This window comes from Anolis sagrei, chromosome 3 (assembly GCF_037176765.1).
Source record: "Anolis sagrei isolate rAnoSag1 chromosome 3, rAnoSag1.mat, whole genome shotgun sequence".
Classification (NCBI taxonomy): domain Eukaryota; kingdom Metazoa; phylum Chordata; class Lepidosauria; order Squamata; family Dactyloidae; genus Anolis; species Anolis sagrei.
In genome coordinates this window covers 113,415,791-113,443,124 of record NC_090023.1, presented here as the reverse complement: position 1 = coordinate 113,443,124, position 27,334 = coordinate 113,415,791, and the positions used below count along the sequence as shown (strand labels likewise).

Below are 27,334 nucleotides of genomic sequence, written 5' to 3'. Positions count from 1 at the left end.
GAAGACTCCAGCAATACATGGAGCGAGAGTTGCCAGATGTTCAAGCTGGGTTTAGAAAAGGCAGAGCAACGAGAGACCAGATTGCCAATATCCGCTGGATAATGGAGAAAGGCAGGGAGTTTCAGAAAAACATCTACTTCTGCTTCATTGACTATTCTAAAGCCTTTGACTGTGTGGATCATAATAAATTGTGGCAAGTTCTTGGTGGGATGGGCATACCAAGCCACCATGTCTCTCTCCTGAGGAATCTGTACAAGGACCAAGTAGCAACAGTCAGAACTGACCACAGAACAACAGACTGGTTCAAGATTGGGAAAGGCGTCCGGCAAGGCTGCATCCTCTCACCCAACCTTTTTAACTTGTATGCAGAACACATCATGCGATGTGTGGGGCTGGATGAATGCAAAGCTGGGGTGAAAATTGCTGGAAGAAACATTAACAACCTCAGATATGCAGATGACACCACTCTGATGGCCGAAAGCGAGGAGGAGCTGAGGAGCCTTCTAATCAAGGTGAAAGAAGAAAGCGCAAAAGCCGGGTTGCAGCTAAACGTCAAAAAAACCAAGATTATGGCAACAAGAATGATTGACAACTGGAAAATAGAGGGAGAAACCGTGGAGGCCGTGACAGACTTTGTATTTCTAGGTGCAAAGATTACTGCAGATGCAGACTGTGGCCAGGAAATCAGAAGACGCTTACTTCTTGGGAGGAGAGCAATGTCCAATCTCGATAAAATAGTAAAGAGTAGAGACATCAGACTGGCAACAAAGATCCGCCTAGTCAAAGCCATGGTATTCCCTGTAGTCACCTACGGATGTGAGAGCTGGACCTTAGGGAAGGCTGAGCGATGGAAGATCGATGCTTTTGAGCTGTGGTGTTGGAGGAAAGTGCTGAGAGTGCCTTGGACTGCGAGAAGATCCAACCAGTCCATCCTCCAGGAAATAAAGCCCGACTGCTCACTGGAGGGAAAAATACTAGAGACAAAGTTGAAGTACTTTGGCCACATCATGAGGAGACAGGAAAGCCTAGAGAAGACAATTATGCTGGGGAAAGTGGAAGGCAAAAGGAAGAGGGGCCGACCAAGGGCAAGATGGATGGATGGCATCCTTGAAGTGACTGGACTGACCTTGAGGGAGCTGGGGGTGGTAACGGCCGACAGGGAGCTCTGGCATAGGCTGGTCCATGAGGTCACGAAGAGTCGGAGACGACTGAACGAATGAACAACAACAACAAAGTAAAAACTTCTCCTGGATTGTACAATGTGAAGGTGTTCATGTACCCTGGGGTGGGTAAAGTGCAGGCTGTAGGGTGTATGGTCCTTGGGATCTCCAAATGTGACTTCAGAAGCATTTTAAGTCCTCATGCCTGTCTCATTTAATTTTTTTAAGTCTCTGTTTTCAGGTTCTTTTTCATCTGGAAACCGGCAAAATATATCCCAAACTGACTGTGAAGCAGTTTTCCTCTCACTTCCCTAAAGATCCAACAATCTCCCCATGCCTAAAATATGACCAAAATGGCACCTAGAAGTACTGCAATTTCACTTTTGGCACACTGAATGTGATATAGTTGCCCACTAAAGGGTGCAAGAGAGAACTGTCCCACTTTAAATACCCATCCTTGTTTCAAACTACTGCATTGACATCTAAGATCATAGTCTCACCACCCCAGCAATAATTGCATAATTTGATGAATCCATTAAAAAAGGTAATGAAAGGGACGTGCTCTATTCTTCAACACTCGATCAGAAGCCAATGGGGAGAAGAGCACACAGAATTCCACTTTTGCAGTAGAACGTCTTGGAGTTTAAGAATACATGGAGGGCTGTACACTCTGATCCTGCTATAAATGTATGCATGGCATTTGCTCTTCTTGAGTGTTACAAATACTACAACCGTTTGAAGTTCTTGAACAGGACAGCAAATACTATAAGAACTATCCACCTCCTTCTCAATTCTTACATCAATATCATTATGTTCCACTGAATGTCAGATGACATGAACACTTGCTCTTTATTTTGACCCATGTCCTTTCCCTTCTCCTATTATATTTGTAGCTGTATAAAGTGTGCCATATTGTACATAATATCCCAAAATAAGCAACCCGATGTCAATTAGACTTTTCTTGAAGTAGACCTACATAGACTTGCAATGTAAGTATCTGGACACTTCAGATTTCTTATTAACAGAAGTGTTTTGTTCCCTGTAATAATTGCTACTCTTTCTTGGCAAGTTTGCATTCTTCGTTATTTCCAGCACTGTTCATTGCACAACTATAATCTTTAAACTATCATACCTGTCTCAATAACAAAATTAATCTCCTGGATTATCCTTTCACAAGGTTTGAAGATTGGACTCTTAATCTTAATAAATTCCACTAGTATGAAGTCAGTTGACATTAAGATCTTTGGACACGTTTCTTTCCCATCAGGCATTAAACCATGATGTAAGCAGATTTCCAACTGATGATCACATCCCAAAATAGCTGGGCAGTCACCTGACCTATTGCTTTTAAATGTTGACAAAGAAAACTTCCTGAAGTTTCCAATTTAATGTTGCACATTTAATAATAACTGTACAGGATTCTTGGTGTGCGTGCCCTTTTCTTGGTGCATAAATATCAAACCCAGAAATGGCTGCTACATCTGTACATTCTTGCTGATCTCTCAAGCCCATAAAGTTCCCGAGGGAGGTGATGACACTCTAGGTATTTTCTGGCAAACCCTCAGAAAGCAGTTCTGAGAGATGCTGTTTTAAATTACTCCTTCCAAAAGTCATGTCAATATTTTCCTCTTGTGTGAGGAATATAATCTCTTAAAAGTTCAGTGTGTGTGAAAGAGAGAAGCACGCTTGAAGTCATACAGATGTCATGCCTAATTTTCTAATTCACCTTCCTTGAGATCTCTGTCAACATTCTTGCTTGCTTGAATGGTTCTGATTTGTAATCTGAGAACGGGATCTAATATATTCAAGGTCCATTCACACCCACTCTTCCATCACTACACTACATCTCCACTTTATCTTCACAATATTCCTGTGAGGTAGGTAAAAGTAAAGGTTTTCCCCTGACATTAAGTCAAGTTGTGTCAGACTCTGGGGGTTGGTGCTCATCTCCATTTCTAAGCCGAAAAGCCGGCATTGTCCATAGACATCTCCAAGGTCATGTGGCCGGCATGACTGCATGGAGCGCTGTTACCTTCCCGCTCATTGATCTACTCATATATGCATGTTTTCGAACTGCTAGGTTGGCAGAAGCTGGGGCTAACAGCGGGAAGTCATACCACTCCCCAGATTCAAACCTGCAACCTTTTGGTCTGCAAATTCAGCATCCAAAAGGGAACAAACAGTCCTGGGCCATCCAGTACGTTCGGTTTAGGGAGAATGTGCACGTAAGTCTTCCAAATCCAGATCAAAATCACTTGATTTTTCTATACATGTATTTTCCTTGGTCAGATAGATAGAAAAGTCAAGTGAGTTGCCCAAGGGCTGAGAAGAGCGGTATACAAATATAGTAAATAATAAATAAAATAATTTTGCAATACAAGCTTATGAAGCTTGAAACGTAAGTTATTTATATCTTTATCTTTTTTTCATCTTTTTGTTTTAGGAAATAACTTTTTAAAAACTGCTCTATTGCCAAGTGCTCAAAAACCTATGTCCCGCTGTACATTTTATTTTCATTGTTGTGAGCTTTTTGTCAAACCTATCACAGGGCCTCTTGGTAAGTTTTGTTGTTGTTTCCTTTTCCCCCTTAGCCGCTTAAGCCTTAAGGACCTGAAGCTGTTAGGAATTGTGGGAGCTCAAGTCCAAAACATCTGAAGGGCCAAGGTTTGCCAATGCCTGATATACATTGCAGCATTAATACAGTTTAACCCAGGGGTCCTCAAACTAAGGCCCGGGGCCCGGATATGGTCCTCGAAGGTCATTTACCCGGCCCTCTCTCAGGGTCAACCTAAGTCTGAAATTACTTGAAAGAACACAACAACAATCCTGTCTCATCAGCCTAAAGCAGGTCCACACTTCCCATTGAAATATTAATAAATTTATATTTTTAAATTGTTCTTCATTTTAATTATTGTATTGTTTTCAAGTGTTTTTTGCACTACAAATAAGATATGTGCAGTGTGCATAGGAATTCATTCATGTTTTTTCTTTCAAATTATAATCTGGCCCTCCAACAGTTTGAGGGAATGTGACCTGGCCGTCTGTTTAAAAAAATTGAGGACCTCTGGTTTAACACCTCTGTAAGGACAACGGCTCTTAAAGTATGGGATGTGTAGCCTCACAAGGTTGGTCCTTAGCCTCCCTTCCAAAGTGTACTGGGGCCTCCCAGGATTTCCATAGCATTGAGCTATTGGCTTAAAGTGGTGTCAAACTGCATTCTTTCTGCAGTGTGGATGCCGCCTAAGGTTCAAATTTCCCGCTCAGTCTTGGGCAGGACACACTCTCTCAGCCTCAGAGAAAGGCAGAGCAAGGAGCCCTTGGTGGCGCAGTGGGTTAAACTCTTGTGCTGGCAGGACTGAAGATCGACAGGTCTCAGGTTCAAATCTGGGGAGAGCGTGGATGAGCTCCCTCTATCAGCTCCAGCTCCTCATGTGGGGACATGAGAGAAGCCTCTCACAAGGATGGTAAAACATCAAAACATCAGGGCGTCCCCTGGGCACTTGCAGTTTCTGAAGTCACTCCTGACACGACAAAAAAAAAAAAAAAGCAAGGCAAGAAACTCATCTGGGAAAGAATAACCCAGGGTCCTTCCACACAGCCCTATATCCCACAATATCAAGGCAGAAAAATCCCACACTATCTGCTTTGAACTAGGATAAATGAGTCCACACTAACATATATTCCAGTTCAAAGCAGAAAATGTGGGATTTTATTCAGCTGTGTGGAAGGGGTCTCAGAAGTGGCTGGTGCTGAACTGAATTGAAGCGGCTTTGATGTGCTACCTCTCAGGGCCTATATCCCAGAATATCAAGGCAGAAAATCCCACAATATCTGCTTTGAGCTGGGTTATCTGAGTGCACACTCAGATATTGTGGGATTTCCTGCCTTGATATTCTGGGATAGAGGGCTGTGTGGAAGGGCCCTCTCTCTGCCTGAAACCTTCCCTCCCCCTGAGTTTCACTCGCAGAAAAAGCGCTGCGAACAGGGGAGCGAGTGGGCTTGCTCTGGCTTGCGGCCTACAACTTCCGGCAGGCACTTCCTGGCAGCTTGAGAAACCCGGAAGGGAGTCCCTCCCCGTGAGAGGAAGAAGCCCAGCAGTTTGGAGTGAGAAGCGCGCCTCGTGGTTGAGGTAAAGCCTCTCCCTCCAGGGCCATTGAAAGGAGGCCTGCCTTCCCCCTGACGCTAGGAAAGGCCTTTCTCCTTCACTCCTTTGCCAGAAAGGGCGGCGCCTCTTTGAATATTTTAGTGTCTTCTTAGGCAAATGTGGGAATAACACTGAAAGAGGATTCATTCTCTACTCTGATGAGGCCCTCATCCGAAATGCCTGGATCCAGCATTGCTCTGCCATAGCCCAAACTGTCCCCTCAAGAAGGTGCCTTCCCTTTTAACTTTTTTGCCATTCACATTGTTGTTGTTTCAAGCAATGGTGCAGTTGGACTGTGGCCTCTTCTACACTGCCATATAAAAATTCAGAAGATAATCTTTGAACTGCAGTGTTTGGCAAGTGTAGACTCACAATCCAAATCAGATAATGTGGATTATCTGCTTTGATCATTTGGGGCCCCTTCCACACAGCTGAATCAAATCCCACATTTTCTGCTTTGAACTAGAATATATGGCAGTGTGAACACAGTTAACCCAGTTCAAAGCCGATATTGTGGGATTCACTGCCTTGATATTCTGGACTAGAAATCCCAAATGTCTATTTCCTCCAAACTCCACCTGTGTTCATATTTGGGCATATGGAATATTCGTGCCAAGTTTGGCCCAATTCCATCATTGGTAGAGTTCAGAATGCTCTTTGATTGTAGGTAAACTATAAATCCCAGCAACAACAATTCCCAAATGACAAAATCAATTTTTTTTTAGTGGAGGACATACATTGGGTTGTTTGGTGTCTTGTGTCCAAATTTGGTGTCAATGTCTCCAGTGGTTTTTGAGTTCTGATGGTATCACAAATGAGCATTACATTTTTATTTATATAGATTATATTATATGACTGTGGAAGGGCCCTAAATTATATGGCAATGTAGAAAGGGCCTGTAACAACTAAAACAACCATGTTATGTGTGTTGTTAAAAGCTTTCAGGGCTGGAATCACTGGATTGCTGTGAGTTTTCTGGGCTGTCTGACCATGTTCCAGAAGCATTCTCTCCTGACGTTTCACCCACATCTAAGGCAGGCATCCTCAGAGATTGAAAGGTCTGTTGGAAACTAGGCAAGTGGAGTTTATATATCTGAATGTCCAGGGTGGGAGAAACAACTTTTATCTGTTCTTTCTCCAACGTAAAGAACAACACTCAGAAAACAGGAATTCCAGACAGGTAACAAACAGGGCCAGCTAACACCTCCCAACAAAGGATTCCCAAAGGCAGGAAGCAGCCAGGCATTGAAGCTGCAAGACCATTACATGATAATCAGGGTGGCCAATTGGAATATTCACACTCGCCTCAAGCAGACATGAGTTATTTCTCCCACTTTGGACACTACACAGATACATAAACCCCACTTGTTCAGGATGCCTGCCATAGATGTGGGGGAAATATCAGACAAGAATGCTTCTGAAACATGGCCATACAGCCCGGAAACTCACAGCAACCCAGCCATGTTATGTATTTGAGAAGAAGGAAATGTAGAAAGGAGGATAGATTGTGCTTTCCTTAATCAAATGTATTGGGCACACTACTTGGTAATAGTACAAAATGTTTCCCTTTTCACTCTCAACCATGAATTCTTTTTGTTGTGACAAGCGAACCATAAATGGTCTTAATTCCTGCAGTACATTAAACAAATATGTCAATTTATATGTGTCAAGGGAATATAGAAAGGAGGATAGGTTGAATGTCCCTTATCCAAAATGCTTGGATCCAGATTTTTTCCCCCACAGATTTTGGATTTTTTTTCTTGAATGAAGGCCCTTGCACACAGCCATATAACTCAGAATATGAAGGCAGATAATCCACAATACCTGCTTTGAACCAGGTTATCTGACTCCACGCCACCATATAATCCAGTCCAATGTGGATTTTATACAGCTGTGTGGAAGGCGCCTGAGTCCACACTGCCATATATTCCAGTTCAAAGCAGCTGTGTGAAAGGGGCCTGAGTTATTTTGGAGAATGGGACCCATGTCTAAACATGAAATACATTTGTATTTCGTATACACTTTGTACACATAGCCAGAAGGTAAGTAATCTTTTTCATCATTTTGTGCTTGAAACAAAGCTTGTGTACATTGCATCGTCAGGAAACAAAGGTGTCACATTATCAATTTGCATAGATAATGTTGGATTTTGAAGCAGTTTGGGTTTGTGGATAAGATGCTCCCAATCTGTATTAGAATTGAAATCTATCACCTTAATCTGGAAAGCTTTCCACATGGTCATCCCGGTGTATCTGCTTTGTCAATTTATATTTGATTTTTTTTTTCAAAAGACCTCTCTTGTCCCAGAGTATCCAGGTATTCTTAATTGTTCCTATATAACAGCATATCATTTTGCATTTTTAGTCCATCATTTGTTCCAAAAACCCCGAGAGAAAGTTTCTCCATAAGGAATAGAAGTAGTTGATAAACACTGATAAGAAGACACATACTGGTCTGGTTTCCAGTTGTAGTTTAGATTGTTGAATACAGAATTTAGAGAAGGCATGTAGTAGATACCAGATGCTGAAAAATGCAAAGAAGGTGTTATCCTTTCCTAGTTTGCAAGTCTGTCTTGTTTGGATTTCAGTTATCAACTTCTGAGATTTTATTTTAATTGCAGTGATTTGTGGTTAAGCTCGCTGAGACACAAATTTGGAAGATTCTGAAAAGAAAATGGGAGATGCTATTGAGGTATGGTATGCAAAAGTTATATCCTGCTGTTTATACTACTATTAAGTGGCAAATGTATGTCCGCCTAACTTGGAATAATTACAGCTGAATTTAATAATATGGTATGATGTGGTGGCACAGCGGATTAAACTACTAAGCTACCTATGGACAATTAGAAATGGAGATGAGCACAACCCCCAGAGTCGGACATGACTAGATTTAATGTCAAGGGGAAACCTTTTCCTTTACCTTATGACCCCCATATCAGCAGAATCAATGTACTGTATTGGTTCTGTTGATAGCGGGTCATGTTATATTATTAAATTAAGCTGCAATTATTCCTAGTTAAGGGATTTTGCTTATTATACACTTTTGTTCATTGAGGGTGGTTCTACACTGCATTATATGGGTCTGCAATATATGGTTGGTATAGACCCATATAATGCAGTTCAATTCAGTTTGCTCAGGTCCAGTCTATTTGGCTGGACCTTTTGCAAATCTGCCCAGATTTTGAGGTTTTCAGGAGAGGCCCTTCTCTTAGTCCCACCTCCATTGCAAGCTTGGTTGATGGGAACAAGAGAATGGACCTTTTGTCTCGTAGCTGCCCTCAACTCTGGAACTCCCTGCCCAGGGAAGCCCCCTCCCTGCTATCCTTCTGGTGGCAGGCTAAGTAAGATCTTTTTATTCAGGCAGGATTTTAAAGATGAAAGTTTTAAAGTGGGAGGTGCTGTGAAATGTTTTGTGTATGTTGATATATTTTCCCTGGTTTTGACAATTTATTTTTAATAGTTTTCATATTAGTGTTTGTATTTTTTTAGGTTTTAAATTGTATATTGTATCGTTTTTAATGTTGTTAGATCCTTTGGGTCTATATGGAAAGAAAAGGTGGGATGATAACAATAATAATATCAACAGCAATTACATGATGTGGGTCTTCTGGATTCTGCCTAAGGTCTCCTGTATCAGCTACACCTTGTTTTTGGTAACTCTGTTGATAGTCCCATTGAAAATAGTAGAACTTGCTATAATCCATAGTTTCACATATTTACTCAGAACATATCCCCTTTGCATATGCAGAGTTATACTGTACTTTGAGATTTTCCAGTAAGGTGCAGCCTTCCCCTGTGAAGTGTAGTCTAGTCATTTTTTTGTGTCAGGAGAGACTTGAGAAACTGCAAGTCACCTCTGGTGTGAGAGAATTGGCTGTCTACAAGGATGTTGCCCAGAGGACACCTGGATGTTTTACCATTCTGTGGGAGGCTTCTCTCATGTCCCTGCATAGGAAGCTGGAGCTGACAGATGGGAGCTCACCCCGCTCCCCGGATTCAAACCGCAAACCTTTCAGTCAGCAGTCCTGACGGCACAAGGGTTTAACCCAGTGGTTCTCAACTTGGGGTCCCCAGATATTTTGGCCTACAACTCTCAGAAATCCCTGCCAGTTTACCAGCTGTTAGGATTTCTGGGAGTTGAAGGCCAAAAACATCTGGGGACCCTAGGTTGAGAACCACTGGTTTAACCCATTGCACCACCGGGGGCTCCGGTCTAGTAATAAGAGCGTGTCTCATTAAAATGTGTTAGTTTGCAGATATCACAAGAATCTTTGTGGTTTTATTACTTTTCATTAGAAATCTGTTGTTTGTACTGTAAAGCTTTTCAAAACAAACCTAGTATGTTCACAAAGTTACTAGCAGACAAAAAAAAAAACCTTACGTTTTTCTACTGCCCTGTAGCTTGGCTGTTGCCTGTGACTGTATGTGTGTATTTGGTATTTTACAAAGTATTGTAGTGTTATTGATGGGGATAGATACTAAATTTTCAGAGCTCCTCAAAACTTCAATTGTTGAATATGTCTAGATCAATGAATGAACTTCAGATACTGAATCTGGTGATTGAAAAGGAATGAGAAAAGTAAATCTTTTGAATATATGTTTCTCAGTTCGAAGCACAGGTTTCCCATTAGTTTAGATATAATCCTATTTGATAAATTGCCATCCGAGCTAAAGCCTGTTCAGATGAAGTTATGCCAAATCCAAATCCCTTCCAACCTAGGATTGTTGAAATTTACTTAGAATTAGCCTAATCTTGGTCAAATTTCTGTTAGCCTTGTGATTGTGTTCCTACAATATGATTCCTCCGCTACTTCACCTCATTTTTGGCTCTTCTGTCAGCAAATTTGATCAAGCAGAGGATTTATTTTTACAGACTGCTGTTTTGACAGATCTGTGAAGTCAACTAACAGGAGTGCAAGCATATCTACCAACAGAAGATTTCTGTTGACAGAAGAGGCGTGTGCCTAATCCCAAATTACCCACACCAGTACATCTTCATTTAAGATTGTAGTGCCCAAGTGTAATATTGCTTCATTCAAAGCACAGAACCATTGTGTTTTATGTATGCAAGTTGGAAATATATCTAATGATTTTGCTATCTTTAATTCTAGACTAATGTGAAAATACCTTTTGGAAGCAAAGTTCTAGATGCTGTTCTTTCTGTTCCTGACAAGATACTCCCTTATGCTGTGGTTCTCACTCATGGAGCATCTGGTGATATGAATTACTGTCACCTCGTATCTTTAGCCAAGTACCTTGCATCTCATGGATTTCTGTGCCTACGATTCACATGCAAAAGTCTTAACATCATCTACAGAACTAAAGCATATAAGGCAGTTGTGGTATGAAAGACCAACTTCACTTTTTAGTTTAAAAAAGAGAAACAAAATTTCGGGTTCATTGTCAAACCCTAGAAGTGCTTAGAGTTTAATGTAGTCCATATGTTTAATTGGTGTATTTTGTGTATTTTGAGTTGCATATGTACCCTTAAAAGTAGATAAAACCTTTTATTCTATGATACAGTTGTATTAGAAACATTTTCTTTTCTGTGTTGTCGAAGGCTTTTATGGCCGGAATCACTGGGTTGGTGTGAGTTTTCCAAGCTGTATGGCTATGTTCCAGAAGCATTATCTCCTGACGTTTTGCCCACATCTATAGCAGGCATCCTCAGAGGTTGTGAGGTAAGTTGGAAACTAGGAAAATTGGGTTTATATATCTGTGGAATGTCCAGGATGGATGAAAGAACTCTTGTCTGTTGGAGGCAAGTAACACCTCCCAACAGAGGATTCCCCCAGACAGGAAGCAGCCAGGCTTTGAAGCGACAAGGGTATTAAATGCTAATCAAGATGTCTGATTGCAACATTCACCCTTTTGTCAAATAGACAAGAGTTCTTTCTCCCACCCTGGACATTCCACTGTGATATAAATCCCACTTGCCTAGTTTCCAACAGACCTCCCAACCTCTGAAGATGCCTGACATAGATGTGAGCAAAACGCCAGGAGAGAATACTTCTGGATTATGGCCATAAAACGAGAAAATGGACCACCTTCTTAGAGGTTTTGCCTCTTTCTCAGGAATCCCAGTGCAATCCTCTCCCCCAAAGACTGAGAACTCTTTGTGTGCAGATCTAGCTAAGGACTTGTGCCAAAATGGGGAGAAAGGCATGTCGGATCTTGGGGATCTTGGGGCTGAACGAGGAATGAATGATGAGTTGACTGAGGGAAGGGGAGAATCTTTGGGCAGTCATAGGATTGAGAACATCGTGGAGTGGCAGCGGTCTGTGATGGCCGCTCAGAGGACGATCAATAATACAACAACAGATCTTTTGGTTCAGCCAACCGCAGCCTGCATTCAGGATCATCATCTACAAACTGACATGTTCGCGGTGGACATTGCTGACCAAATGGTAAACAGAGGCAGATGGACCTCTAAGAGGGCAGTTTGTAACTCCTTGGCCCAAATCCTGGGTAAAAGACCACAGGATATAAGACTAGAAGCCATAGTGTGGTTATGGAGGGACTACCAATCATCTGACCGTTCCTCCCGTCTTCAAATAACACCAGAAGACAATTCATGGCTCGGAGAGCTCATGGCGAAGTGCTCTGATTTAAAGAAATGGGGCATTACCATTAGGAGGGTAGTTGTGGACCCTCAGATACGCCCCTTATTTGCCTCCGGGGTTCCTTCTCGCCATACTCCATCAGGTCCCCGTGCATCCACAACTAGCTCACCGGTTAGGGCCCCCCCTCCTGGTTCGTATCATTTTGAGACCCCATCTGTCCCGGTCGCCCCCACTCAACCAGCTACACTCCTTCGCTCGAGAACACTTCCCTTATTCAGTCCACTCAGCTCCCTTGATGTTTCATTATCTACCTCATCATCAGAAACATCCCTACCCAACGCCCAAGGGAGATTATTCCCCAGCCCGACTTCCTCCTCTGAGAGCTGACTAGTTACAGATCCTGGCCATGTAGGAGGAGGGAGGGTTCCGGAGGAAGGGGGTGCCATTCAAGTCGTGTGGGGGAGGAGAATAGCGGGTCACCGATATCCCAGGGAGAAGCGCAACAGAGTTTTTGCGACCCTGGAGAAGGTAGGTAGTGGTAGGCTCCATGGCAGCCCCCTTGGTCTTAAGGTCCTGCTGATTAATGCCAGATCCGTTAATGGTAAGACCGCCGCCATCCAGGACTTGATCCTGGATGAGAGGGCGGATCTGGCATGCATCACCGAGACCTGGTTGGACGAGCTGGGGGGAGTAAATCTCACTCAGTTGTGTCCACCAGGTTTCGGAGTGCATCAGCAGGCCAGACAAGGGGGGCGGGGAGGAGGGGTCGCAGTAGTCTTTCGGCAATCCATCGCCGTGATCAGATGCGCTGTCCCACAGGCTTCTGGGTTCGAGTGTGTCCACTTGAAAGTGGGGGGCCGTGACAGTGTGGGGTTCCTGCTGGTGTACCGTCCACCCCGCGACCCAGCAGCTTCCCTGTCTGAGCTAGCGGAGGTGGTCTCCAATTCGGCTTTGGTTTCCCAGCGCCTGGTGGTGCTGGGAGATTTTAACATCCACGCTGAGACCACCCTATCTGGCGCAGCTCAGGACTTTATGGCCACCATGGCGACCATAGGACTGTCACAGATAATATCTGGCCCCACTCATCAAGCTGGACATACTCTCGACCTTGTCTTTGTGGCGGACAACGAAATGATCAGAGTGGAAGATCAAAACATCCTTCCAGTGTCATGGTCTGACCATCATCTGATCACTTTTAGACTTGCTGCGACCCTAAACCTCCGCAGGGGTGGAGGACAAATTAAGATGGTCCGCCCTAGGAGACTGATGGATCCGGACGGATTCCTGAGGAATCTTGGGGTTCTTCCTGCCTTGGAGCCTGGCGATTCTATCGACGCCTTGGTGGCTCTCTATAATGGGGAGATGTCCAGGGCGTTAGATATGATCGCACCTGAACGCCCCATCTCGTTGCATCGTGACAGGCCATCTCCTTGGTTCACCGAGGAGCTGGCTGTGATGAAGCATACGAGAAGGGGGCTAGAGCGCAAATGGAGGAAATCTCGAGATGTATCTGATCGAGCACGGGCTAAAGCCTCTCTTAAGGCATACTCCGTGGCTATACGGGTGGCCAGGAAATCATTCATGACCACTCGTATAGCATCTGCAGCAAATAGATCATCGGAGCTGTTCCGGGTCGTGGGAGAACTCCTCCACCCACCTGTGGCGGAGGAGGTCGCTGATGACCCTGCAGCTTGGTGTCGCGATTTCGTACACCATTTTGCAGGTAAAGTCGCCCAGATACGTCTTGAGCTCGACTCCAATTCCATCGCAGTGCCAGGGGAGGTGACGGAGGCACCTGCTTGTCCAACCTTGTGGGATTCTTTTAGGCTTGTTCTTCCTGAAACCGTAGAGGAGACTCTTGGGGCTGTGAGAGCGACCACCTCATCTCTGGACCCATGCCCATCTTGGCTCATTAAATCAGCCAGAGGCGGGTTGCTTGACTGGTTTGTACCGATTATCAATGCATCGTTGGAGCAAGGAATTTTTCTATCTAACTTGAAGCAGGCTGTGGTTCGCCCACTCCTCAAAAAAGCTTCCCTTGACTCCACGGTGCTGAGTAACTACAGACCGATCTCCAACCTCCCCTTTCTGGGCAAGGTGCTGGAGCGGGTGGTCGCCTCCCAGCTCCAGAGTTTCCTAGACGACACCAACTACCTAGATCAGTCACAGTCTGGTTTCAGGCCTGGTCATGGCACCGAGACAGCCTTGGTCGCCTTGGTGGATGACCTCCGCAGAGAGCTGGACAGGGGGAGTGTGACTCTGCTGGTTCTCTTGGACATCTCAGCGGCTTTCGATACCATCGATCATGGTATCCTTCTGGGTCGTCTCTCCGGGATGGGCCTTGGGGGCACAGTTTTGTCGTGGCTCCAGTCCTTCCTGGAGGGACGAACTCAGATGGTGAAGCTGGGAGACGCCTGCTCTGACCCCTGGCCTTTGACCTGTGGGGTCCCGCAAGGCTCTATTTTGTCGCCCATGCTTTTTAACATCTACATGAAACCGCTGGGAGAGGTCATCCGGAGTTTTGGAGTTGGGTGCCATCTCTACGCGGATGACACACAACTCTACTACTCTTTTCCACCTAATTCCAAGGAGGCTTCTCAGGTGCTAGACGAGTGCCTGGCCGCTGTGTCGATCTGGATGAGGAAGAACAAGCTGAAGATCAATCCCGATAAGACAGAGGTCCTCCTGGTCGATCGCAAACCGGATCGGGGTATAGGGTGGTCACCTGTGTTGGACGGGGTTACACTCCCCCTAAAGCCACAGGTCCGCAGTTTGGGCGTCCTCTTGGATTCTTCGCTTACACTTGAGGCTCAGGTGTCGGCGGTATCCGGGAGGGCCTTTGCGCAACTGAGACTTGTGCGCCAACTGCGACCATACCTCGTGAAGGCTGATCTGGCCGGGGTGGTCCACGCCTTGGTCACCTCTAGAATGGATTACTGCAATGCGCTCTACGTGGGGCTGCCCTTGAAGACGTCTCGGAAACTTCAATTGGTCCAGCGGGCAGCAGCCAGGATGCTAACCGGGGCTCATTATCAAGAGAGGTCTACCCCTCTGTTTAAGGAGCTCCACTGGCTGCCATTTATTTTCCGAGCCCAATTCAAGGTGCAGGTGCTCACCTACAAAGCCCTAAACGGTTTGGGACCACCCTACCTGCGTGACCACATCACCATCTACGAACCCACACGCTCGCTCCGGTCATCTGGAGAGGCCCTGCTCGTGATCCCACCTACGTCGCAAGCGCGCTTGGTGGGGACACGGGACAGGGCCTTTTCTGTGGCGGCCCCCCGACTTTGGAACGCCCTCCCAAAAGATCTCAGACAGGCCCCTACTCTAGCCACCTTCAGAAGGAATTTAAAAACTTGGCTGTTCCGTTGTGCCTTCTCAGACTAGGAATCCCCACCCCAAGTCCTAGTAGCACCTTAGCATAACTAATCGTCGCTGCACACCGCACTTTTAATCCTACGTGCCTCCTGCCACTTCAGCACTTTTAACCCTTGTACCCCAGTGCGCCGGCCGAACCAGTTTTTAATAATGTCTTGATGTACTGCCATTGTCGTTATTTTGCTTATTGTTTTGATTTGCTTTGCTATTGTTGTGTTATGTTCACTATTGTATTGTGTTTTGAGGCTTCGGCCTGTGTAAGCCGCATCGAGTCCTTCGGGAGATGCTAGCGGGGTACAAATAAAGTAAATAAATAAATAAATAAATAAATACAGCCTGGAAAACTCACAGCAATCCATTTTCTTTTCTGCTGGGGCATTTGCACTGTAAAATTCATGCAGTTGGACACCACTTTAACTGAAATGATTCCGTGCTTTGGAAATCTTGGATTTGTAATCTGGTAATGCACCAGAACATGTTGACAGAGATGTTTAAAGGCTTTGCAAAACTACAACTCCCATAATTCCATTGCATTAAGCAAGGGTCCTCAAACTAAGGCCCGAGGGCCGGATATGGCCCTCCAAAGTCATGTACCCGGCCCTCGGTCAGGGTCAGCCTAAGTCTAAAGTGACTTGAAAGCACACAACAACAACAACAACCCTATCTCATCAGCCGAAAGCAGGCCCACACTTTCCACTGAAATACTAACAAGTCTATATTTGTTAAAATTGTTCTTCATTTTAATTATTGTATTGTTTTAAAGTGGCTTTTGCACTACAAACAAGATATGTGCAGTGTGCATAGGAATTCATTCATGTTTTTTTCAAATTATAATCCGGCTCTCCAACAGTTTAAGGGACTGTGACCTGGCCCTCTGTTGAAAAAGTTTGTGGACGCCTGCATTAAACCATAGCAGATAAAATGGTGTCAAGATGCACCCTGTGTAACTGATCCCTCATGTTCAATTGCTCTTTCATCTCTACTGGATATACTATATTTTTGTATGCAGATCTTTTAATAGGTCACATACTCACTTTCTCTAAACAAGATTTTATGTTGTTTACGGTAATTCCTAGCATACTGTTTCAGTCTATACATTCTTGAAAAAAATTGAAACTTCTGTTTTTAAAGGAATATTTGAGATCATCAGATGCCTACAAGCTCTCTGGCATTTTTGTTGGAGGTAAGAATATTTGACGATGCTGTATTAATACATAAGGAAATCATATTTTGCAGTCACCTATTGCTTGTTGAAAATGGGAAACAGCTTTGTCTGAGGGAAAAACATTTGCATTCCAGAAACCTTCAAGAGCATATCACTATTAATAAATCTGTCATATTTCATAGGCTTGCTGTGAAGATGAAGTTGACAGATAAAGGAGAGCCATGCATGCAGCCTTGAATTCCTTGGAAGAAAGATGGCATATAGCTGTTTTACGATAGACTTAGACTAGTGCTATGTAGCATCAACATTTTGTTTTTACTCATTTGCTCTAGCAGACCAAAATAAGATAAACATTTAGGCTAGTGCTATGTAGCATCAAAATAATGTACTAATTAGCTGTTCATTCAGACCTTTTTTTTTTTTACAGAATGGTAAGCATGATTAATCCAAAGCGGACAAACTATTCAAGGGGAAGAGTGGCCTTTTATGTTGAACCTTGAGGAGTTCAGTTTTTAATATAAATATATATTTAAAAAACCTTAAAGGAATTCCTCTGAAGGGCAATTTCCCCATGTTTCTCCCTATTTGAGGCCTAGGGAAAATATTATTGAAACCAGGGAGCCAAGGATCTTAGTCAAACGGAGCAAGAACAGAAATGAAATGAAATTGCTTTGATGCTTTCAAAAGGATGTATAAAAGCCTCCTGAGTATTTTCAAGAGTTCAAACAAGGCTGGAGTGGGTACCTTGGAGTTCCATTTACCTACCAGCATTACTTTCCTGAGCTTTTCTCTAAACAGTATAATATATTACTCAGTAAAAGTGTGAAAGGTTTTTTAAAAATACATATGTAGAAACCCTGTCTTCTATCTCCCTGATTCTACATGGAGTATAGGTCGTTCGATGGGTTCACGAGCTGCTACGTCTGTGACACGTCAAGCTGACCAAGACAATGACAGCTTCATCCAAGGCCTGATATGTTTGTCGTACCCTCTTCATAGACCAAAGCTTAAGGCAAAATGTCGGGATGAAGATTTATTGTTCATTAAGTCCCCCGTCCTGTTTGTATCTGGAACTGCAGATGAAATGTGTAATCAAGTGAGTCCCTAGTGCACTGAAAGTGCAAGAAATAATAGCTTTCCTTACAATGTATACTAAGTATGAGAAAACCTGGTGGTTTTTGTTTCAAATACAAGCAGTCCCCAAGTTATGAACAAGATAGATTCTGTAGGTTTGTTCTTAAGTTGAATTTGTTAGATGGAACAGGCATTTTTTTAAGGGCCATAAACCCCTGTGGTGTTTCTCTTCCTGTCTGTGCCCCTGTTAAGAAGATTTTACCTCATTTTTTGTCCTTATGACAATTGGATTTAGAAAAAAATGGCTATTTGTGGAAACACAAAGTGGTACTAAAGCTTCAGTTGAGACCTATTTTCCCCATTATAACTCTTTCAGGAGTGAATTTCCCTTCCTTTCTCTCATTTCCTGTTGTCTCACCCCTGTTTGTAACTATGAATTGTTTGTAAGTCAGATGCTTGTAACTCGGGGACTACCTGTACAAAGTTTCAGGGTTTGCATTGCTGATTCATATCCTCAAATTCTATGCCTACACCTTATTTTCCTGGAATGTTATGGATTTTATTGGTGTCTTACTTCTGGTTCCTCTGGTTATATTAGGCTGAGAAGTTAGTTAACCTTCCTTATAGGTTTGACTTTTGTGGATTTGGTTAATGAATTCATCTGTGAATAATCAAAATAATTAGTGCTGGAGAATATAGGGCCATTCCACACAGGCCCTGTATCCCAGGATCTGATCCCAGGTTTTCTGTTTTAAACTATATTATATGTATCTGCACTGCTAAATAATCTGGGATAAACAGAAACCCTGCAATCAGATCCTGGGATATAGGGTGTGTCTGGAAAGGCCCATAGAGATTCCTAGAAAGATACCATCTTTGGCTTTAAAAAAGCACCCCACCCCCTTCTACATTTGTGCGGGTCCTTGGTTCCTAACCCAGTGAATGTGGAGGGCTGGCTGTACTTTGCTGATGCTAATGGATTTAAAATGTTTTTATCTGTGTTCTACTGCCCTTATTCCCTCCATGTGGCCAAGGTGGGGTGGCTTCTACCTACATTTATATCCCTCAAAACCATCATAACTGACAACAGAAGTAATATCAGGCATGTGGGCCTGTGACTCTGACATCACCATTTTACTTCTTTTTGTGCTTTTTAGTTGACCCAATAAAGATATCACTTTTTTGTGGGTGTGGTTTTTAGGCCAAGAGCTAGTGACTTCAGTATCATCCAGTGGTTTTCCTCTCTGGATTATCCATCAGGGTATATGTCTGACTTCAACCTTAAAAACATATGGCTTTTCAGCTTTCTTGTGCTAGGGGATATGTTGCTGTTCTGAGGCTGTCTGAACGTTCCCAAATCAAAATGCCAGGATTTATCACCATTGGCTATATCAGCTAGGGCCGATGGAGGTTTCAGTCTGAACACATCTGGAGGACTACATAATTATCACTCCTGCACTAATAGTATTGACCTATAAATTGCATCAGATCCATTCAGCACAGCCAATGACAAGGAATTGTAACAGTGGCTAAACCATCTTGAGGGAAAAAGGCTCCTCTTACACTATGCTATTTGTAGAGTTATTGATTACTTTGTTGAAGTAATGTTAATTTATATTGGAACTGAGTAGTTAAGGTAGCTGTGTCTTGTTCCTTTGTTTTAATAGCGCCTCTTGGAAGATATTGCGGTCAAAATGAAAGCACCTAAGAAAATCCACTGGATTGAAAAGGCAAACCACAGCATGGCAGTGAGAGGACGTACTATGGATGATGTCCTGTTGGAAGTAAACATGCAGGTTTTGTCTTGGATCAGAGAAATCATTGGATAAGAACTCTTACTTGCTAATATGCAGATTTCACTTCATGTGAGTGGTTGATAACACCTTTTATAGGGATAAAATGTTTCCATCAACACAAAAGTAAAAAAACTTTACTCAAAAAAAACTTTACCTCACTCAAAAAAACAAAACCCCAAACAAAACAAAAAACACACCACTCCAAATCCTGGGCATCTTCTGTAATTCCATTGTAGAATGTTTTGTCCTATCCGTATATTGAAAGAAATAAACTTTGATTTTAGCAATGTTTTTCCAATACTTATTATGTACAATTACGTTATGCAAAAGCACGCTCTCTCTTTTTAAAAAGTTAAAGTGGAATTTCACACATCCCATTCTCTATTGTGGGCCATTTCTTGTACCTGTATTCCATATATGAAATGGATAGAAAAGCAATATGCCCTTTCATTTGCTAAGATATAGTAATCTTTTGCCCATGAGCCTCATGTTTAATTGAATGGTTTATGAATTGTTAATTGTTGTTACCACTTTCCTAGGAGCCCCCAGTGGTGAAATGGGTTAAGCCTTTGTGCTGGCAGGACTGCTGACCGAAAGGTCTGCAGTTTGAATCCAGGGAACTGGGTGAACTCCCCTCTGTCAGCTCCAGCTTCTCATGTGGGAACATGAGAGAAGCCTCCCACAGGATAGTAAAACATCCAAGCGTCCCCTCGACAACATCCTTGCAGACTGCCAATTCTCTCACACCAGAAACAACTTGCAGTTTCTCAAGTCACTCCTAACATTAAAAAAAACACTTTTCTATAGTCTATCAATATTTGCTGGTGCTGCCTCTTTTTCTGCCATTCATTCTCTCAAAAAAGTATCATATATAAATAACTTATGGCTGAACTGGAAGTGAAGCAGACCTGGAAAGGCATCTCAGTGATGCAGTTGATCACGTGTTTCCAATTCCCATGCATATATAATCAGGAAAAGGGTTATTTTTAAAAAATGTAGTAGAACTATGTAACATGTGAGCTATATTAACAATAGAACTGTGTATTCTGCAGTCAGATTCAAAGTCTAAAAAGCCCTTGCTCACCTACACAGAAGGGAACATGTGCAATGTTCAGAATCAGATGTACACACAAGGATTTAGTAATGGGGGCAAATGAGGATTAGGGTCAAAGTATGTGGTATAATTTTGGTTCAGAATGTAGGAAGATCTAGGCACACTGCTTTTCTGCAGGTGGAGAGTGTTGATGTGTAGAAGCATCCAAAGAAGGGATTTTTAATCTTGGTAGATCTGTACCACTTGTGCTTTTTCCAGCAGGAGTGAGAGAACATCCTGAAGTGGATTACTCCTCTACTTACTCAGGCACAAACTAAACACCGGGATTGTGGCGCAGCTGGCTGAGTGTCAGCTGCATTAAGATCACTCTGACCAAAAGGTCATGAGTTCGAAGCCAGCCCGGGTTGGAGTGGGTTTCCAACCAATTGTGTGTAGCCTGTTGTCAACCTTTGCAACCCGAAAGACAGTTGCATCTGTCAAGTAGGAAAATAAGTGTGGGGAGGCTAAGTTAACTGATTTATGAGACCATAAAGAAGACTCCAGCAAAGCATTCCAGCAGGGAAGCATGTAGGGAATGCGGAAATGCTTCATCAGCATCGCAGATGGATGATGAAAGCGACAGCTCCCTGGCGGCCAGAAAAAGTTAAATAGCGTCTGTGTGTACGTCTGTATATGTTTGTATGTCAAATATGGGCATTGAATGTTTGCCATATATGTGTACATTGTAATCCACCCTGAGTCCCCTGCGGGGTGAGAAGGGCGGAATATAAAAGCTATAAATAAATAAATAAACCAAACTTCCAAGCAGGGGTCCAGTAGGGGAAGCAACCCTATCAGAGCTAGCTAATTTCATTCCTGCACTCACTCTGCTAGGTCATCTATTTTCACTTCTCTTCTGTCTTAAGACTCTTTGTCACACAAAAAATCTTCCTTGCTTCTTTCTCTGGGCAAGTGTAGAGGGACCAGTTTCTCAACACTCTGACGATGAAAAGTCACAGCCTATCTAGGGATTTGCTGTCACTTATTCTCAAGAGCTTGGGTAAAGCTCCAGACAGAGTGGAGACAAGGATAGCGCTGAAGAATGCCTGATTGTGCTTGGACAAATGCGATGATTGTTGCCATTCTTCCATAACTGCATGCCACCACAATGTGACCCAATTTGGTTCTCTGGAAGAAGCAAGTATTCCCTTTGTTGCTGAAGTGAGCACAGGAGGTGCTTTGTAAGTTTTTCGGCCTTACTCTTCATCTGAGTAAGTAGATTGTGGCCCAGAAAGTTGCAATTTTAGTCTCAGGATCACATATTTACTGCTTCCCGACAGCTCCGTTTTGCAACAGGATTGTGGGTAAGGGGCAGAATAGAGAATCATTTACCTTGTTTTTCCTGATATGTGTAATGGAGCAACCCGGGGGGGGGGGGGGGGGCTCTTTAAACTGACTGCCGTCACATGTGCACCATTTCTCCAAGTGCTCCAGAATTTCAGCCCTCTCACCAGTCGACATTTTGGAGCACTTTAAACCAAGGTCCTTTAAAAAGCTTATTATTTTATTTGCCCCACCTTCCAAGGGGGCTAAATATAAGAACTGCATCCTCCAAATTTGATCTTATTCACCATTCTTACTCCTTTGCAGATGACCTAGATTCTGGCTTTCTGCAGTGACTTTAAACTGGAATGAGAGGACACAAAATCCCCATTTCCTCCTCCAAGAGGCTTTCCCAGCAGAAGAATTTCATAATTGTACTATGCAAGGCCTCAACCTTATTATTATTATTATTATTATTATTATTATTATTATTATTATAACTTTATTTGTACCCCGCTAGCATCTCCCGAAGGACTCGATGCGGCTCACATAGGCCGAAGCCTCAAAACACAATACAACACATCATAACACAACAATAAAACAGGAGCAAATCAAAATAATTAAGCAATAACAACAACAGTAACAATACGTCGGACATTTTAAAACTGGGCCGGCCAGAGCAATGGGTACAAGGTTAAAGTGCTGAGATGGCAGGAGGAACGTAGGATTAAATAAGTGCGGTGTGCAGCAATCTTTATTCTACTAAAGTGCTTCTAGGACTTGGTGATGGGGAATTCCTAATCTGAGAAGGCACAACGGAACAGCCAGGTTTTTAGGTTCTTTCTGAAAACTGCCGGAGTAGGGACCTGTTGGAGATCTTTTGGGAGGGCGTTCCAAAGTCGGGGGCCGCCACAGAAAAGGCCCTGTCCCGTGTCCCCACCAAGCGCGCTTGCGACGTGGGTGGGATCACGAGCAGGGCCTCCCCAGATGATCGGAGTAAGCGTGTGGGTTCGTAAGTGGAGATGCGGTCACGCAGGTAGGGTGGTCCCAAACCGTTCAGGGCTTTGTAGGTGAGCACCTGCACCTTAAATTGGGCTCGGAAAATAAATGGCAGCCAGTGGAGCTCCTTAAACAGAGGGGTAGACCTCTCTCGATAATGAGCCCCAGTTAGCATCCTGGCTGCTGCCTGCTGGACCAATTGGAGTTTCCGAGCCGTTTTCAAGGGCAGCCCTACGTAGAGCGCATTGCAGTAATCCATTCTAGAGGTGACCAAGGCATGGACCACCCCGGCCAGATCAGCCTTCGCGAGGTACGGGAGCAGCTGGCGCATAAATCTTAATTGTGCAAAGGCCCTCCCGGATACCGCTGACACCTGAGCCTCAAGTGTGAGCGATGAGTCCAAGAGGACACCCAAACTGCGGACCTGTGGCTTCAGGGGGAGTGTAACCCCGTCCAACACAGGTAGCCACCCTATACCCCGATCCGGTTTGCGATCGACCAGGAGGACCTCTGTCTTGTCAGGATTGATCTTCAGCTTGTTCCTCCTCATCCAGATCGATACAGTGGCCAGGCACTCGTCCAGCACTCGAGAAGCCTCCTTGGAAGTAGATGGAAAGGAGTAGTAGAGTTGTGCGTCATCTGCATAGAGATGGCACCCAATTTCAAAACTCCGGATGACCTCTCCCAGCGGTTTCATGTAGATGTTGAAGAGCATGGGGGACAAAATAGAGCCTTGCGGAACCCCACAGGTCAAAGGCCAGGGGTCAGAGCAGGCGTCTCCCAGCTTCACCATCTGGGTTTGTCCCTCCAGTAAGGACTGGAGCCACGACAAAACCGTGCCTCCAAGGCCCATCCCAGACAGACGACCCAGAAGGATACCATGGTCGATGGTATCGAAAGCCGCTGCGATGTCCAAGAGAACCAGCAGGGTCACACTCCCCCTGTCCAGTTCTCTGCGGAGGTCATCCACCAAGGCGACCAAGGCTGTTTCAGTGCCATGACCAGGCCTGAAACCAGACTGTGACTGATCTAGGTAGTTGGTATCGTCCAAAAAGTTCTGGAGCTGGGAGGCGACCACCCGCTCCAGCACCTTACCCAAAAAAGGGAGGTTGGAGATTGGCCTGTAATTGCTCAGCACCGTGGAATCAAGGGAAACCTTTTTGAGGAGTGGACTAACCACAGCCTGTTTCAAATTAGATGGAAAAATCCCTTGCTCCAACGATGCGTTAATAATCAATACAAACCAATCAACCAGCCCCTCCCTGGACGATTTAATGAGCCAAGATGGGCACGGGTCTAGAGATGAGGTGGTCGCCCTCACAGCCCCAAGAATCTCTTCCACGGTTTCAGGAAGAACAAGCCTAAAAGAATCCCACAAAGTTGGACAAGCAGATGCCTCCGTCACCTCTTCTGGCACTGCGATGAAATTGGAGTCGAGCTCAAGGTGTATCTGAGCAACTTTGCCTGCAAAATGGTGTGCGAAATCGCGACACCGAGCTGCTGGGTCGTCAGTGACCTCCTCCACCACAGGTGGGTGGAGGAGTTCTCCCACGACCCGAAACAGCTCCGATGATCTATTTGCTGCAGACGCTATACGGGTGGTCGTGAATGATTTCCTGGCCACCCGTATAGCCACGGAGTATGCCTTATCTTGTCCCATAATGCTAGGTCAGTCATATGATCCTGGACTTCCTCAAGGCACGCTTTCCCGAAGCCAGGCCAATCCTCTTCTGATGTCCTTCCTTTTGGTTCCATTGATGTTATTAGAGAAAAATGGAAGCATCCAACTACTAACAGACCTAGTGGTCCTTTTTAAAAATGATTTAGCCAAACCTGACATGTCTCAATATCAGGTTTCTTTGGTTGATACTCCCATTCCTTCCTTGTGTTTTCTTTCATCTATAGAAAAGAGTGGAGAAGATACAATTACCCGAAGAAGGTTGGGGCAGCCTTTTAAAAAACTAATGAGGTCATCTCTAGCTATAGGAACGGTTTCAGCCATTTCTATTCTTTACGGATATCTGTTTAGACATTCAGTTTAGTGACTAGGTCCAAGCAGATACTATTCCTGTCAGTTGCCAGATCTGGCTTTAAAATGGGCACATGGATTCTCACAGCAAACAAAACCTTAGCTTTGCTCCCTTCATGAGCTCTAAATTGAGAAGTTCTTGGATCCCTTAGAAATAAAAGATAGAAACGAAGCCCTGGGTTCTGTGGGTAAAGAGAAACTTATCTATCCATCAAGCTCGGACTTTCTTTTGTCCCTTCATATCTTCCGTTACAATTATCAGGCCTTACCTAGACAATTCCTACCCTACCTAGACTTACCTTGTCTGAGCAAAGATAGCAAACCAGGCAGCAAGCCCAGCATGATTCTACTAAGTCCACAACTAACCTAGTCTTCAATTGCAAAGAAAACCTCAAGCCTGTCTCACACTTGTGAGGGGCCGACTGCTAAAATTATACCAAAAGAAAGGGAACACAAAAGAGTAGTGAGTTTTAAAGACAGTGAGGGCAATTTGATAAGAGTTCAATCAATGCCCATGCCACATTTTTATTCCATCTCTAAGTTTGACGAAACAGTTTAAACATATTGTGTTGGAAGAAATAAAATATTTTCTGGAGATTTAGACAATACAATGAGTCCTACCCTCTAAAAGATGGGTGGCTGTTTCTCTTTGTTCCTTATCCCCTAAAATGGATTATTAAAAGGAATAGGTGAATTGATTTGTGAAAAACCAACTAACAAGAGACCATAGTCCAAGTCATCCTTGAAGCATTTTATCCAAAGGATTTTCTAATCCCCTTGGTCATCCAGCATTTTATGTTTGGAAAAAAACTTTTAGACATAGGCATGTATAAAAAAACAAATAAACAATAAGCTTCAAAATGTAGGAAAATGCATGTCTTTGCATAGATCTTCCAAAATACTGATTTTTTCCATTCCATTTTTAAAAAATTAAATGAATCTCTTTGTGTTTAGTGCTGTTTTGTAACCAACTTGCCTGCAGACCTTATGAAAGGGCCTCTCTTTGAACAGCTGCTATAGACAAGAGACTTGAAAAGAATACTGCATTAAGGAAGCTTAGTATAAACCCTGCTAATCAGCTTATTTGAGAATTGCTGGCACAGTTTAATCATACAGTAGCCAATTATATTAACAATTATTTACAAGGCTTCCAGCTGCAGGATTTCTGTCTTGTTGGCTCTATTAAAAGCGGTACTATATTAGATATTGCAGTGTTGTATTTCACATTGTCTTCTGGTAAGATTTAGTGGATTGTACAAAAGGATGTAAACCAACAAAAGCATTGCGTGCAGATCTGCAATCTGAAATAAAGGTGCTGTTAAAAGAGATGCCATGTCCCGCTTTCCCAATAACTGACTTCAATGCATGACCTCTATTGTTTTCTTTTTCTGTAGAGAGGATAAAGTGTACTACCGTTCATTTTACCTGACCCACAGTGGGAATTGTGACTAGTGGTTCCTAACCTTGGCTTGCCATTTGTTGTTGGACTATGTTCCCCAGAATCTAATAACCATGCTTACTGGAAATCTTGGGATTTCTAATCCATAGTATCAAGGAACTCCAAGTCATGAGCTACTGTCACATATTTCAATTTAGAAGTTATCCTTTTTCTGCTCTTCTCATCTGCTTAACTGGTGATTTGATGTTATTCAGGGAAGACCTCTGTGTATAGAACAGTAGACAAGTTGACGTCTACTGTGCTTCCCTAGGCTAAGGAAGAGGCATGAATGGCATTCATGTAAACATATTTTCAAAGCACACAGTAATAAGTAGCTATTTTAATACGATTTCTGAAGTGATTAATGACAAACACAAATTAACTTAGCCAGATCCCACTTGCATTTCTTTTGTCCAAGTACAACTGGAGTAAGGTAATGAAAGCATGTAGAGACATTACTTTTTGCAACAATTGCAAAACTATTGTTTGGGTATTTTATTTATGTATTTTTACATCTGTAGGCCACCTTTCAGAGCGATACCTAAAACTCCTTTCCTCTTCAACATGAGGAGAAAGTACTGATATTTAATAAATTACGAGGGTTGAATGAAAAGTAATGCCTCCACCTTCGTAACTCAACAGATGGCAGTACTGGTATGCGGCAGGTACTGGCTTGTTCAGCAAACTCTCCTCTACAGTTCCATCTTGGCAGGAAGCCTTAGCACCTCAAAGGAGATTCATCAGAGAATGCAAGCTGTTTAAAAAATGTTGAGGTGACACCTTATGCTGTCAAGAATTCAATGACTGCACGTTGCTTATGTCGCACTGACTAACCATCTGCGCAGGGTTCCATACTTTGCACTTTAACAACACAACCATTCAATGCTAAGGCTTCATGCCAAAATGGAACCGTAGAGGAGAGTCTACTGAACAAGTCAGTACCTGCTGCATACCAGTACTACCACCTGTTGAGAAGTTACGAAGGTGGAGGCATTACTTTTTATTCAACCCTCGTAATATGTAGCATGTATGCAATGGAATTGTCATTGTCACTGTATTCAAAAGCTTAGATTGTTATGGGTTTATTATTTTTAAACACCATGTAATGTTAAGGTCTTCAAGATGAAGAGATGAGTAGTACAAGAGCCCACAAGCTGATAATTCCTCACAAGCCTTGACTGAACACACTTTTATTGTTGGTTCATACTGCAAATAAACATTTTAGACCCC

The 27,334-nt window shown here is 43.4% G+C and overlaps 1 protein-coding gene across 2 annotated transcripts; it reads left to right on the top strand.

The window, feature by feature from the left end:
- Positions 1-5,126: 5,126 nt before the first annotated feature.
- Positions 5,127-19,569, top strand: TEX30 (testis expressed 30). 2 transcript variants are annotated; one of them, XM_060769581.2, is made up of 6 exons: positions 5,127-5,289; positions 7,925-7,995; positions 10,415-10,645; positions 16,379-16,430; positions 17,306-17,508; positions 19,154-19,569. In XM_060769581.2, the coding sequence occupies exons 2-6, from the start codon at positions 7,978-7,980 to the stop codon at positions 19,313-19,315; spliced, it is 666 nt and encodes a 221-aa protein (XP_060625564.2). In that variant the 5' UTR covers positions 5,127-5,289; positions 7,925-7,977; the 3' UTR covers positions 19,316-19,569. The 2 variants fall into 2 exon arrangements, with proteins under 2 accessions (XP_060625564.2, XP_067322959.1); XM_067466858.1 differs by lacking the exon at positions 5,127-5,289 and adding an exon at positions 5,296-5,532.
- The last annotated feature ends 7,765 nt before the right edge of the window (positions 19,570-27,334 follow it).

Bases quoted from the DNA above. Each gene is read 5' to 3' on its own strand.
- TEX30 (XM_060769581.2), top strand. The intron at 16,431-17,305 runs GTAAGAATATTT...CATGGAGTATAG, and splicing joins CTCTGGCATTTTTGTTGGAG to GTCGTTCGATGGGTTCACGA. The intron at 17,509-19,153 runs GTGAGTCCCTAG...TTGTTTTAATAG, and splicing joins CAGATGAAATGTGTAATCAA to CGCCTCTTGGAAGATATTGC.